This window comes from Cetorhinus maximus, chromosome 14, assembly GCF_964194155.1.
Source record: "Cetorhinus maximus chromosome 14, sCetMax3.hap1.1, whole genome shotgun sequence".
Lineage (NCBI taxonomy): Eukaryota > Metazoa > Chordata > Chondrichthyes > Lamniformes > Cetorhinidae > Cetorhinus > Cetorhinus maximus.
In genome coordinates, this window is record NC_135892.1 from 68,852,827 (window position 1) to 68,865,396 (window position 12,570).

General features: G+C 42.6%; 1 protein-coding gene across 2 annotated transcripts in view; it reads left to right on the forward strand.

Annotated features, from left to right (window-relative positions):
- Positions 1 to 10,201, forward strand: part of vash2 (vasohibin 2) — a 145,132-nt gene extending 134,931 nt beyond the window's left edge. For both annotated transcript variants that reach the window (XM_078557044.1, XM_078557045.1), the window contains exon 7: positions 7,682 to 10,201. In XM_078557044.1, coding sequence (XP_078413170.1) covers positions 7,682 to 7,754 — 73 coding nt within the window. In that variant the 3' untranslated portion in view covers positions 7,755 to 10,201. The remainder of the gene's footprint in view (positions 1 to 7,681) is intronic.
- The last annotated feature ends 2,369 nt before the right edge of the window (positions 10,202 to 12,570 follow it).

A 12,570-nucleotide genomic window follows, 5' to 3' on the forward strand; every position in this document is an offset into this window, starting at 1 on the left:
CTTCCAGGTAACCTTGGATATCAAAGTTCTAAGGATTAGGGTGGCCCTGGGTGGACACACAGCCAGAGGCTTATTGGTATTTTGTTCCGATAAGCAGTGCAGTTTTAACTGATTAACCTCCAGCACTGCCTTGGTATGCTTGGGGGTTCCTAAGCCTTTGCTCTGCCAGTGTAGACCTAAGTTCTCTGGTCTTTGTGGGGAAAGAGTGTACACTTCATATTGGGCAAAGAAACATGGTATTTGTTTTTACATGTGTCAAATATACAGCTGATCAAAAAGAAAATGTGACAGTCAAAATCTGATTTGTTTATTTTCCTATATTTGTTGAATGTCTAGCATGTTATTTCTGTTAACAGTACGAAAATGAAAATATCTTTGCAATGTTGGTATTATTTTCCTTTGGGTTGATGATGATGCGGACGCTATAACATACCTGACCTCAGCAATTAACCCCGGGGACCATGTGTAGTCATCTGTGTTGTCCTTCAGCAACTGAGTACTTCCAGAATAGGAACACCCAAAGCATGAGGAAACAAATGTGTGAATTTTTGTTCTACTGACTCCCTGACTTACTCTCTGGAGTCAAGTGATTTTCTAATGGTTATACCTTGTACCACTGTGCATTAGATAACTGAGTCACCTTCTTTGTTTCCACATTATTGCCCCCTTCACACCCCCTCAGGCCTTTCCTATCCTCCCAGCCCTGGGACCACCTGAACTTACCTGGGCCTCTGATGCCTGGACTTAGGCTCCGATGTCCTCCTGCATTTCTTCTTCTGTCCACAGGGACTAGAGAGCTGTTGGCCAATCTGATTGGCCGGCAGGTCTCTAAGGCAGGATTTCCTCCCAAGTGAGAGGCGGAAGTCCTGCCTGCAGCCACTTAACGCTCATTCGAGTGCGTAATGGCTGTGGGGCAATATTTCTGGTCATGTCATCATAGATTTCAGGGAGTAACAACCCTTTAAAATATTCCTGTTTTAAGTAAAAAAAGTGAGGATAAAAGACCTATATTGCATTCTTAGCTATTATTCTCTGCCAGAAACTAGGGCTAGATTTTAGCGTGTGGGAAACCTGGAAGTAGAGTAAAAGTCAGTGACTTTTTAACTCAGCCATCCCATTATCAGCCTGTCTTCCTGTCCAATTTCCATCAGTGGGCGTGATGATGATCCACATGATGTGATTTTCAACTCCATCGTTTAAAGGAACACTCCAAGCATTCATGTTGAAATACTCTGAGTTGCAATGAAGAGAGAAAACATCTTGGAATGTAGTCAGTAGAGGGAAAGGCTGTGCCCCACTTCAGTTTCTCCCTGGATATGCTACTGGGGCCTATAAGGAGCTGGAGGGAGCTACTGTTCCCTCATAATGGAAGGAAGAAGCCTGCTGCTTTCACAAGAGATGTGTTTGGAGGTTGTCCAAGAGGTTAGCAGTAGGAGCATTGAGCTCCTGGATCCAATACAGGAAGTGTTTCAATGCCCTAAGCAGGGCAGGAAAAGTGAGAGCAAGGCACATCCTGAATACATATAACCCAAGCTCCTCGCTCTGGCTTTTCAAACCTACTCTGACACATCACTGCTCACACCAGCTTACCTTACAGGTGCACCCTTTCCTTTTTGCCTGTGTACTTCCTCCCCATCTATCCATCCACCACTGACATGCACCTAATCCTTATGCAATGTAATGCTTATTCCTTATAGTCACCCTCAATAAATGCTCTCCATTCATCCATTAAACACATGCCTCTCACTCTTGGATCTCTTCTTTCCCTCCTTGTAGGAGAACACAAGGGAAAGGCTGAGAAGGCCTTTCACAGACCTCCCAATTAACAGAGCAGGAGGCGCTGGAGATCAGTTGAGTCTCAGCATACCTGACCGTTGGACAAGGGGAAATGGGAGACTCCCAGTTACCTGATGACAGAGTTAAAATCAGACAGCCACATGGCAGACAACACTCAGTCATGTTGACTTGATGTCAACAGTGACTGAAATATGAATAAATGCATAATGATAACAAAGCATTCTTACCTTAACGGTAGTCATTCATGTCTTTTATCTTCCCAAGGACCTTCTCACGTCCATCAGAAGGTGATTGAAGTCACCCACAGTGATGACAGCTTCTCAGAGGACTTTGAGGTTGCACCTTTATAGGACTGATGCAGACCACGCTCTAGCCCAGATACTCACACCAGTAGCAGTGGTTACTGACATAGTTGGGTTCTCACACAATGAACAAGAGCAGATAGTGGAGCCAAAACCACACTCTCTTGTAGATTTAAATTCGCCCTAGCTGTCTACACACTTAAGCAGGCCAGAGCTAGTGAAGACCAAATGTTACAACTGAGGAATAAAAATGGGGTGGAAACTGTACGCAGTTATTCTGTTGGTTGTTGGCTGTGTATCCCAAAGCATTTGTCTATATAGATTACAACATTGTTCCTTCTTTTTCGATTATGGAGGTGACACCATTGACGCCGCCGAGTTTCAAGCATATACAATTCTGAATACTGAATACCTCTCATAAATCTTATCGGGTTAATTCTTTCTGAGGTACTTCCTGGCAGAGGAGCCCATACCAGCAAAATGCTATTAAAATATCATAGAATCAGAATCAAAGCTTTTGACCAATCTGAAGGAAAATGAGAGAAAAAGTATGATTGAATAGTTTTGGTCCGGTCCTGGGAGTGAACTGGACTAAATTGCAGAAAACTGCGATAGGAGCATACAAGCTCCAAAGACCAGCAAGACCTCAGTTCCATCAATTTTATCAGTGACCTGCCTGAACACAGCCAGCTTCACTGCCTGGACAGAGGGTAGGAATCTGACGACAGAAGGCTGCAGTCAGAGGTCCAGGTAAGTGGCAACAGGAGATCGGGATGTGACTGAGGGAAGGGAAAAGTGGGGGAGGCTGTGCTAAGAGAGTCCTAAAGCTTCTTTGTCAGGCTGGAAGGAGCATGCCTACTCCTCTCGGCCCACAGGGAAACCTAAAACAACATTTTAAAATTTACCTGCCTATTGGTGCCTTCCGGCCCACACTCATTAGGGTTGCCAACTATAATTAAATGTATCCCTGGCGGTTTTATCACATGACTTGCCCCCACGCTCCAGTCATTAGTCGGCGAACACATCCATCTTTGTGACGCACTGCCTTCCTACACCAATTGGAAAGCAAAAACTCTCATTACCCAATTGGATGATGCTTAACTGTTAGCCAAACAGCCTTTATTCCCCTCCATTTTCAACACTTTCGTATCTGGTAAAGAGAGATGTCCAAAGAAAATGACAAAAGAAAATCTTTTTTAAAGCCCTGATGATTTTTCTACAAGTTTGCACGCAGCACTATCGTGGAGATACATCCTCAATTCCTGGAAACTCCAGGCCCATCCTGGAGGTCTGGGAACCCTAAGCCTGATCCATATATTTAAAGAAGGACCTGTGGCCTTCCTTCTGATGTCCCGCACGCCTGCTCAAAACAGCAGGTTAACATTGGAACTTGGCAGGACAGCAGTGGGATCACAGCGGGTAACTCATTTTAACTCTTGTAAACCTCACCCTCACCAAGTTTCCAGAAGACAAGGTCTTTGTCGAGCATGAAATTCTCATGATCTCATGACATACAAATCACATGGGGATGCAGCTGACAGTGGAAATCTTAGGGAAGTTCCACCATGAAGTTTCACAAGGGTTGTGGATTTTTTATCTGTCAACAATTATAGTGGAAAATCAATGAGGTGAATGTGACCACCAGATACATAAAAGAACTATTTTATAGTCTGTGGCAGTTAAAATCTCGAAACAATCTGCTCGTTATTGAATCAATTTTAAATTTCTTTAAGAGGGATTTCTACATTCACTTAACTTAATAAGCCTTAGTTTGTTGCTTACATAGGGTAGGTTGCACAACTTATGTGTATGGGGAGAATTTTCTCCCTGTTGGGCGGGCAGTTCAGGAGTGGGCGCGGGCGGGCGCATAGTTGATCACCGCCCACGATCGGCTGCGTGTTGCCATTTTGTGTGGGAGGGCCAATTAAGTTCAGAATGACGTGTGGTGCTGTTGGGACGCACGTCCAACATCACCACGCATCATTTTACATGTCGGCATGCGGGGCCCGCCCCTGGACACCGAACAGAAGATTCAGGTCGTAGTCTCGGGTGTCAAATAAATGGGCATATAAGATCCTGCAAACAAAGCTCCTTTTTCTATGCTGTACATAGGCAAGTCTCAAAGATAAAATATACTGAACAAAATTACCAAGCATTTATGGAAAATGTCTTACCACACCTCAAGCAATGAAAAGACCAAGGTTTTGCCATGGTGTCACTATGATTCCAAAAGCTGCCATTAAAACTAGGCTCAATACAGTCATAATTTTATGTAAACTAAGAAATCGCTGCATAATGTGCTTGCAGAGTCTAAAGAGCACTCCGGGCACCCAGCTGTCCAAATTTAGTGGGTGCTGTTTGGACTATCCTTCCCTATGTTCTGGCTTTTTAGCTATAACAGGGTGGGTGTCTTTGCTTGCTTGGAATTATTGCTGACTTAACCACAGTGTTCATTATCAGGGCTAAGCAATCCCAGATGGCCTATTGATATAAGTAAAGATGAATAGATTATGCTTGCCTGCACTTGAAACATAATAGGTCAATTGAAAGGCATTTTTAGAGTATAAAATTCTAATGCTTTATATGACAGCTTGTTTCTTTAATATTTTTACAAGGGACTATTGAAAGAACTTTGTTGCCTTTTTGAGGTAATTTGAAAGACTCCATGAAAACCATCAGATTGTAAAGCTGTTTAATTTGTGGGTACTTGGGAATGAAGGAAAACTGCTGAGCTGGATATGATTTCACTACTTATTTTAATTCAAGTTATTTATGTGTCATGACTGTTGTGTTGCAACTTTTGTGCTCGCCTATTGGTTGGACCCTAATTGTTGGCTGTACCAAGGGTCCCACATTTGGAGCATTAGTTAGTTTATTGACCATTAATGTCAAGCCTGATTAATCATGCATTTCAGGGAAATATGCTGTTTCGATGATGGGCAGGCTCTCATTTGCCCGCCACACTGTCACCTCGCCGTTTCCTCTTGCCTAGTGCTATATTTAAAGTGCAGCTACATGCACACCTCTTAGTGCTTCTAACCCAAGACTGCTGCACAGAAGACATGGCCCTGAAAGGTAAGAAGACTGCAGACCCCCAATTCAGTGATGCATCCCTGGAACAACTTTTGGATGCTGTGGAGGCCCGCCGTGATGTTCTCCACCCCTGCTCTGGCTGCAGGAGGTCCAGCAATCTCACCACTCACCACTCTGGTAGGCGATGGCAGTGGTGATCAGTGCCAATGCTGCAAAGAAGAGGTTGACCATCCAATGCAGAAAGAGGATGAATGATCTCATCTGCGTTGCCAGGGTATGGCAACCATCTCATCACTCTAAACTCACACACTTACAAGACCATCACACATTCACTGGCATCTCACTCACTGCCAGTTCAAGGGATATCGCCACTCTCTCTCTCTCACACACACACCCTCACATCTCCATTTGGCCTCATCTCCTCTGGAGACTGCCTCCTCAGCCCTCACCATCTTGAGGCCACTTGCACAGATCAACATGTGCCCCCACACACACCCTGGGATACCCCCTTCCCCAGTACAGCACTCGCCCTGAAGACTCTTATCTTGTCGGAGGCCACTTCTACCCCTTCCCCAAGCAAGCCCTTGCTCTGCAGCCATTGAAGAGCCAGCCCTGCCTTATCACTGGTCTGGTAGGTAGAAACCTGCCTGTGAGCCCCCCTAAAAGTGCTGTGGTGCTGCTTGCGAAGCCTGGCGCTGATGACTGTGAGTGCTGCCTGAAGCAAGGTAGGCAAACAAACCTCGAAGACCCGTACGAAGTGCAGCCCACCAGGTGCGAGCAGTCACGCTGATGTTCTCGGATGATCCAGTGTGGGGGGGATGACTCCGACTAGCTGGGTTTAAAATGATATGCGGATGTATTACAATGAAGTTCCCGATGTCTGACAGCGGGAAACGCGGCCCGTCGTTAACGGACAGAGCGGATGATTGCAAACTGGTTTCATGATGTCGTGAAACTGATTTTTGGCTTTCTCATCACATTGTCTGTTCACGCTGCCAAATACGCCCACCACCAATTGGAGCAGACGATTCCGCCCTCTGATTTTAAGTAGATGGATCATACCACCCATTTGTAGTGGTCTGGAGGAAATCCAGAGTTAATTTTTCATGGAGTAAAGCCCTGTGTTGCTGAACAGGATATAGGTGTGTTTACAACTAATGGGCTGGACTGATAAGAGGTAAAGATTTTTCAAAATTGTAATCACTAATTCCTCAGATATTTACCCACTTTTATTTTCGTGTTTGTTTATTTTGTTTTAAAATTCCACTCCCAGCACAATGGTTTCTACAAAATAATAGCCCTGCTGGTTAATATGGGTCTCAGCCTTAAGTTACACATTATTGAAAAATAGCCGAAGATCTGCACCTTTGTATTTACCTTTACTAAGTAATACTACAGATAGTGGCTGTACAGGTAACGTAAATAAAAATGAGACCACATTTCTGTAGAAAAAAAGTCTAAACTTATTTAAATGTTTTAAGCCAAAGGATGTCAAAAAATGAAGAACAAAACTGCAGACTATTCAACCACGATGGTCCCTGTATACATGTGAAAGACTCATAACCTATGTACAACAGCTATGAACATGTCTGCATAGGTTTCCATAGCTCCTAATTGTGTGGAATTCTCATCCATTTCTGTGTGGCTTTTGATTTTAAATACATTCTGTTCTTCAAATATTGTGGTCAGGTATCTTACTGCATTGGAAATTATCCTTTACTTCCATGGACTAAATCTAAACCTAATCTTTGTTGCCTACAGCACTGCTACACATTGCATGACCACCGGTGGCTGGGTTATGGGGTGTTTAGGCCTACCTAGTATCTGGTGCATGGGCTGTTTTTGAATATGGTCCTGCGTTTTAGACTCAATGCAAGTTTATGTAATCTAAGGGATTGTTCCATAACGTTCTTGCAGTTCCTGAAGAGTGCTGCAGACACTGAGAGCCCAGATGAAATGAATGCTTTGTGGGAACTTCCCTCCTACATTTTGGACTTTTAGCTTTAACAAGGTGGATGTCTTGCTTGCAACTATCTATGAGTCTCTTTGGTAGTTACCCTGTTTGCATGAATTGCTTTGCAACAAATAAATTTAGACAGCATCCTAAAACTGGACCCTAAATGTCTCTGTGCCTTGCTTCTAACATTTTTTAACATTTTCTGCCAGTTCCCCATTAAGGACAGCCACCAGCCCCATAAGCTCTGGATACTTTGCCCCCTCTGCTTTGTGTAATCTTTATGCATCCCCAATGGATCATACCCTGTGTACAATGCTAATATTTGAAGCAGCCGAATTTACTTCACTGCACAGGTCAGTTTGTATCAGTGTCAGTGTCAGGGTGCCTGAAGAGAAATTGGTCCCATGTCATTGTGACCAGGCCTTGCCATTGTCTTCCTAATGGAGTCAAGCCAAGATTGATTTTGGTCATAATTTACTAAATCTTTCAAATCAATGAGTAGTGTGAGAGATTGATTTGAGTTTTAATTGTGTGTTTAAACATTCTACAGTCAAACTGGATTCTTAGGCTGTTATTTCTGTTGTTCTTTCAGACCTGCAATAACAGAACGGAAGCCAGCAGAACTCAGCACACTGAATGATGTTGGATATCAAATCCGCATCTAAAGAAGCCATGGAATAAAAACATGTACTTTTTCACAATCTTCAATGGTGCTCTATCTTGCACTTTACCTACCAGTCATTTGTTTTAACAGATCAACATCATTTATGAAGATTTGTTCTTTGGACTACAGAACCCAGAAGCTCAAAAAAGCGGAGCACGAATCCATTCATCTAGTTTATTTTAAAAAATGTACAGAATTCTGTTCCCCAATTGTAGCACTGTGATTAGTATTCTCATTGGTTTGCAGTTGCTGGAAGACATTATGGTGTGAACTTCACACTTAATGCTTGATTGAAAATCAGATGGCAGTGCTTCCTCAATGCTAACACAGTGACTCATATTTGGGGTCTGTAAATAGGAATACGTGAGTAATTTTAAAGCCAAGTAAAGCAATATAGAACAGCTTTGGGAAAACGTTTACTTTCCAGTATTAGAAGTAGCTAACGAAAGAAAAGAAACCCTCTCCAGAGCAACTGCTATTAATAATTTTCAGTGTGATTTGTAAAGATTTTTAATACAACCTAGGAAAAATGGAAGAAATCAGTATTTTGGGTTATTTTCAGTGGGGTAAATATACCAAACTGACCAGGAAGGCACCTAGTTTGATGCCTGGCCTGCATTTGGCTACCTAATTTCAGCTTGGCCCACAGTGTGGGAACAATTGTCCTCAGTATCTCTGGGTTAACAAGAGTAAATAAATGAGCCAGTCCTGCTTCTGATTGTTTGAAAATAGGTGGGTTGATAGATGAGGACAGATAAAGCTTGACCATAATTGCCCCAGGGTTGAGTATTCTACGACAATCATTGTTTATGTTTACATATGAAGAATGGCCACTTGTGTGTGTAACTGTACCAGAACATGATGGGGGGGAGTCAAATTAATAAGCTTTAGATTCTTACAAAATTATTTCTTTTGAAACCTTCTGTTTAATCAGTGGGAACATTTTGTAATTACTCTCTTGATACTTCACAAAGATATGTGAAGGTGAGAAATCTTGTCAGGGAGATGGGAAAAGACAAAATGAAAGGAGCAAAGGATGTCAATTGTCCCTGATGCAATTTTAAATATTCATTACCCCAAAATGGTCACATGGTCATTTGAGGTAAGGAAGATCTGAAGGAATGTTTTGGTCTTACAATGGGCTTCAAAAATTAGGAATTCTTTGAAACATCTGCTTTGAAAGATTTCAAGGTGCCCTGTGCTCAGTTAGGAGCTGTGAGTTTGAATGAGCAGTGTGGAGTGGGTGTATCTCGGGCTTTTATTTTTCTGATTATGCAATTTTGTCTTGAATTTCAAACAAAAATAATTACAATTGCAGAAGCCTCTTCTGGCTGTAACCAAACACCGCTCTCACACACCTGATAGTAAGAAATATTCATAACTATCCTTGTGATTAATAGTCATTTTCAACATCAATCAAACTGTAAAATATTCCAGCAAGCTCAGGGCTGAAATTCTGTGTCCCATGCATCAGAAAACTGGGGTGGCCAACTACCCATAGGCTCCCAGGCAGCCCCACTCTCCACCACACCCAGCCCCAGCCATGTCTCCAATCAAAAGGACCAATTGCGTAAGTAAATTTTCCTCTTTGGCAGCCTGTGCTTTTGTCAGGTCTAGATCAGACAGCTGGGCCCTTGTGAAGGCTGGTATGCCACATATCTCTCGGTACATTAGCTGGTGTAATTTCCTCTCAGAAGCTCTGTGGCAGGAATTCCTGGTTTATGGAATCTCTCTCCTGGCCCATTGTTTCCTCAATAAGGAATTGTCAAAGTTCTGCCTTTACAAGCCAACTAGGCCTGTTGCCTTGGCATGTCCACCAGTTACAACAGGAGACTGGTAGATCCCCACTGACACTTTGGGGTCTCAATCTGTTAGTGAAAGTCCATTTAATAACTAGTGACAAGGAACCTGATGCTTTTCAAAAGTTTAGCAAATTTGTCAGCTTCTTGGTTACTTTTCTCTTGAGGCAAACTTAACTGAAGGAATTCTGTCCCTTTGATTTGGGACTGCTTCTTTTAACCAGCCCATTATCTCTCTCTAAAGTGCCTAATTGGCAGCGTAGTTTCCTACAGTGGGATTTTCCGCACCCATCCTCCGCCATGATCTTCCGGTCCTGCCACAAGTCACTGGACTTCTGGCTGGGGCGCCGCCTCGCCCGCGGCAGGTCCTGCCTGTGGTGGGGCCAGAAAACCCCGGCCCTAGTCTATGAATCAAATCACTCTCTCCCTTTCCTCAACTCCCAGAGACTCTAGGTAGATAGCCAAAATGTGGTTATTGTTTTCATATCTTCACCTCCATCCCTTAGAGAGTAGTGGAAAGAGACGAAAACAACAGTCTGACTGAACTCGACAAGAACACCACTTCGATGGCCATAACTATCTTTATATCAGCCAATAGGGTAGTTAGTCCTATATCAGGGAGGGTTTTATGGGCTTCCAGAATTCAGAGGCGGAGTTCTGGTCTCCACTTGCCAAGACTAGTGCAGGGTTTGAGAATTCTGTATACTCAGAGTTAGAGGCAGGAATGTTAGCACTTAGCCAATGCTCACTCCTGCCAAATCTTTGAGATGACATTATACACTTGGTATAGCATGTCAAGTTGAATTAATATACTAAGAGTTATTTCTTTTATGGGAGACCAAGAGATTGGATTGAAACAAAAAAGAACAGATTCTTCTCCCAGCTCATCTGGGCGTTAGTAATAGTTTTGAGATCACAGGGAGGTACAAATTCCTCAATGGTTTGGCATGGAGCCTTCACTTTACATTTAAAATGGCCATCTAGCAGATAGGATACAAAGTTGTCTTTCATCTTAACTGTAAGTCTTGATCATCAAAACTTTGATGTGTGTATTAATTGGGAAATCTGGAAAAAATATATAATTATGTCCCTACTCTCCAGAAATCCTCTGTTTCATTAACTTCTACTTCTCTCTATATTTTCCAATTGCAGATCTTACTCTCAGGACTGTCCAACAAGGCCAAACCCTTTGAATGGGCCACTCCCGTCTTGTTGTACTTTTTGTACTCTTGTTATATATTTAACGTTGATTGCAATAATAGTTTTCTGCTTTAATTTTAGAATGCCCTTTGTTGGAAGTTGCTGGATGTTTCAAGGGTGCTTTCTTTATGCTTTAACGTAGCTAATGTGAGGCTTTAATTGTAGAAGAAACCCCATTGTCAATATGGATCAGTCTAAAAGCAATAAGTTTCAGGCTCTGGAAGCTACATTTTGGTATGTCTACAGGCTCTAAGTTCAACTTCCCACACTCCAAATGAACTTCAATAATTCTTTCTTAATAGACTGCAAGAATTTTGCATAAACTTTGACAAGGAGCATAGAAAACTCATAGTTCAGACAAATGTGTATTCACATCCTTTTGAGTCATTTCTACCGAAAGGAGATAGGAATATTCTGACTCAACAAATCAGCCCTTAAATTTGACAACAATCATTCAAAATTGCATTCAGCTATAGGAGGCAAAGATTCATGGAGTTTTATATCCAACCACTTCATAATTCAGAATGAATTCTTTTTAAATAGTTCTTGTCCAACAGTTTCAAATTCTTGGAAGTTAGAATTATCGTATTAACAGATCCTTCCCTGAGTTTATACAAGTTGGCAGCCCCATCATCATAATCTCAATCTATGATTCTTTGTGCTCTTACCCTTGTGATTCGAGAGTTTATAAAGGATCAGCTGACCATCGTGCTATTTTATTGAAAAAATCAGTGGAAAACCCTGTTAGGTTGGTAATTTTTGAACACTAAGGGATCCAAGGGATATGACAATAGGGCAGGAAACTGGATCTGAGATAGAAGATCAGCCATCATCATCATTATCATCAGCTGTCCCTCGATTCGAGGATGACGTATACTCAGGGTCGCTAGTTTCTGCCATGCGTCTTCATGTGACTGGACAGGCCAATTCCCAACCCGCAGATTTGTGGACACATAGGGCAGGACATCCCACGAGGTAGTGGCATCCGGAGTGTAGGATTTGCTTCATTTTCTTTCCTTATTTACCCCCCTCTGCCTCATCATTAAGGCATTTGGACTCAAAGCACAATGCAGCTTGATGGACAAGTTGGCGCCATTTTAAATGATTGGTACCAAGCTCCTCCTGGTCATTAATGTCAATGCTACCACACTTCAAGGAGAGCTTCAGAGTGTCTTTGTAAAGTTTTTTTTGTCCTCCCCAGAACGATGGCCATTTGAGAGTTGAGAAAACCTGGCAGGGGAGAAGCTTTTCGGTCATCCGGACAAAGTGTCCGGCCCGTTGTAATGGTTTTGCGGGAGCTTTACCTGAATGATTGTCAAGCCGGCTTAAATGGTCCTCCCATTGAGTCCGGAGGCTGGGGCAAAGGCATTGCTGGTGGAATTTCTCTGGTGCTCTTATGTATTGCTGATACACAGTCCAGGTCTCACTGCAGTACAGCAGTGTGGTAACAACAACTGCACTGTGCACTTTTGATTGACTATAATCTTACTGAATGGCAGAGCAGCTCGAGGGGCCTTATAGCCTACTCCTGTTCACAAGCATTTATGTTCATTCAATTAACTATCTAGCAGAATTTCTATCTCTTCATTCCCTATGCATGAAAGTATATGAAGCCAAGAAACCTAAGGGGGAAGTTGAAGGGAGGTGAGCAAAGTCAGGTGCAGGGAGGTGAAGAATGGAGCAAGTCCCAAAGCAGATTATTTTCAGTATCCACCTTTGCAAAATGGTCAACGTGCTTTTCAGGTTGAAGAAACCTAAGGGTATTTTTGTGTTATAACTTCAACGTCCAAAATTGTAAATCTTGTGGGAAATTCAGTG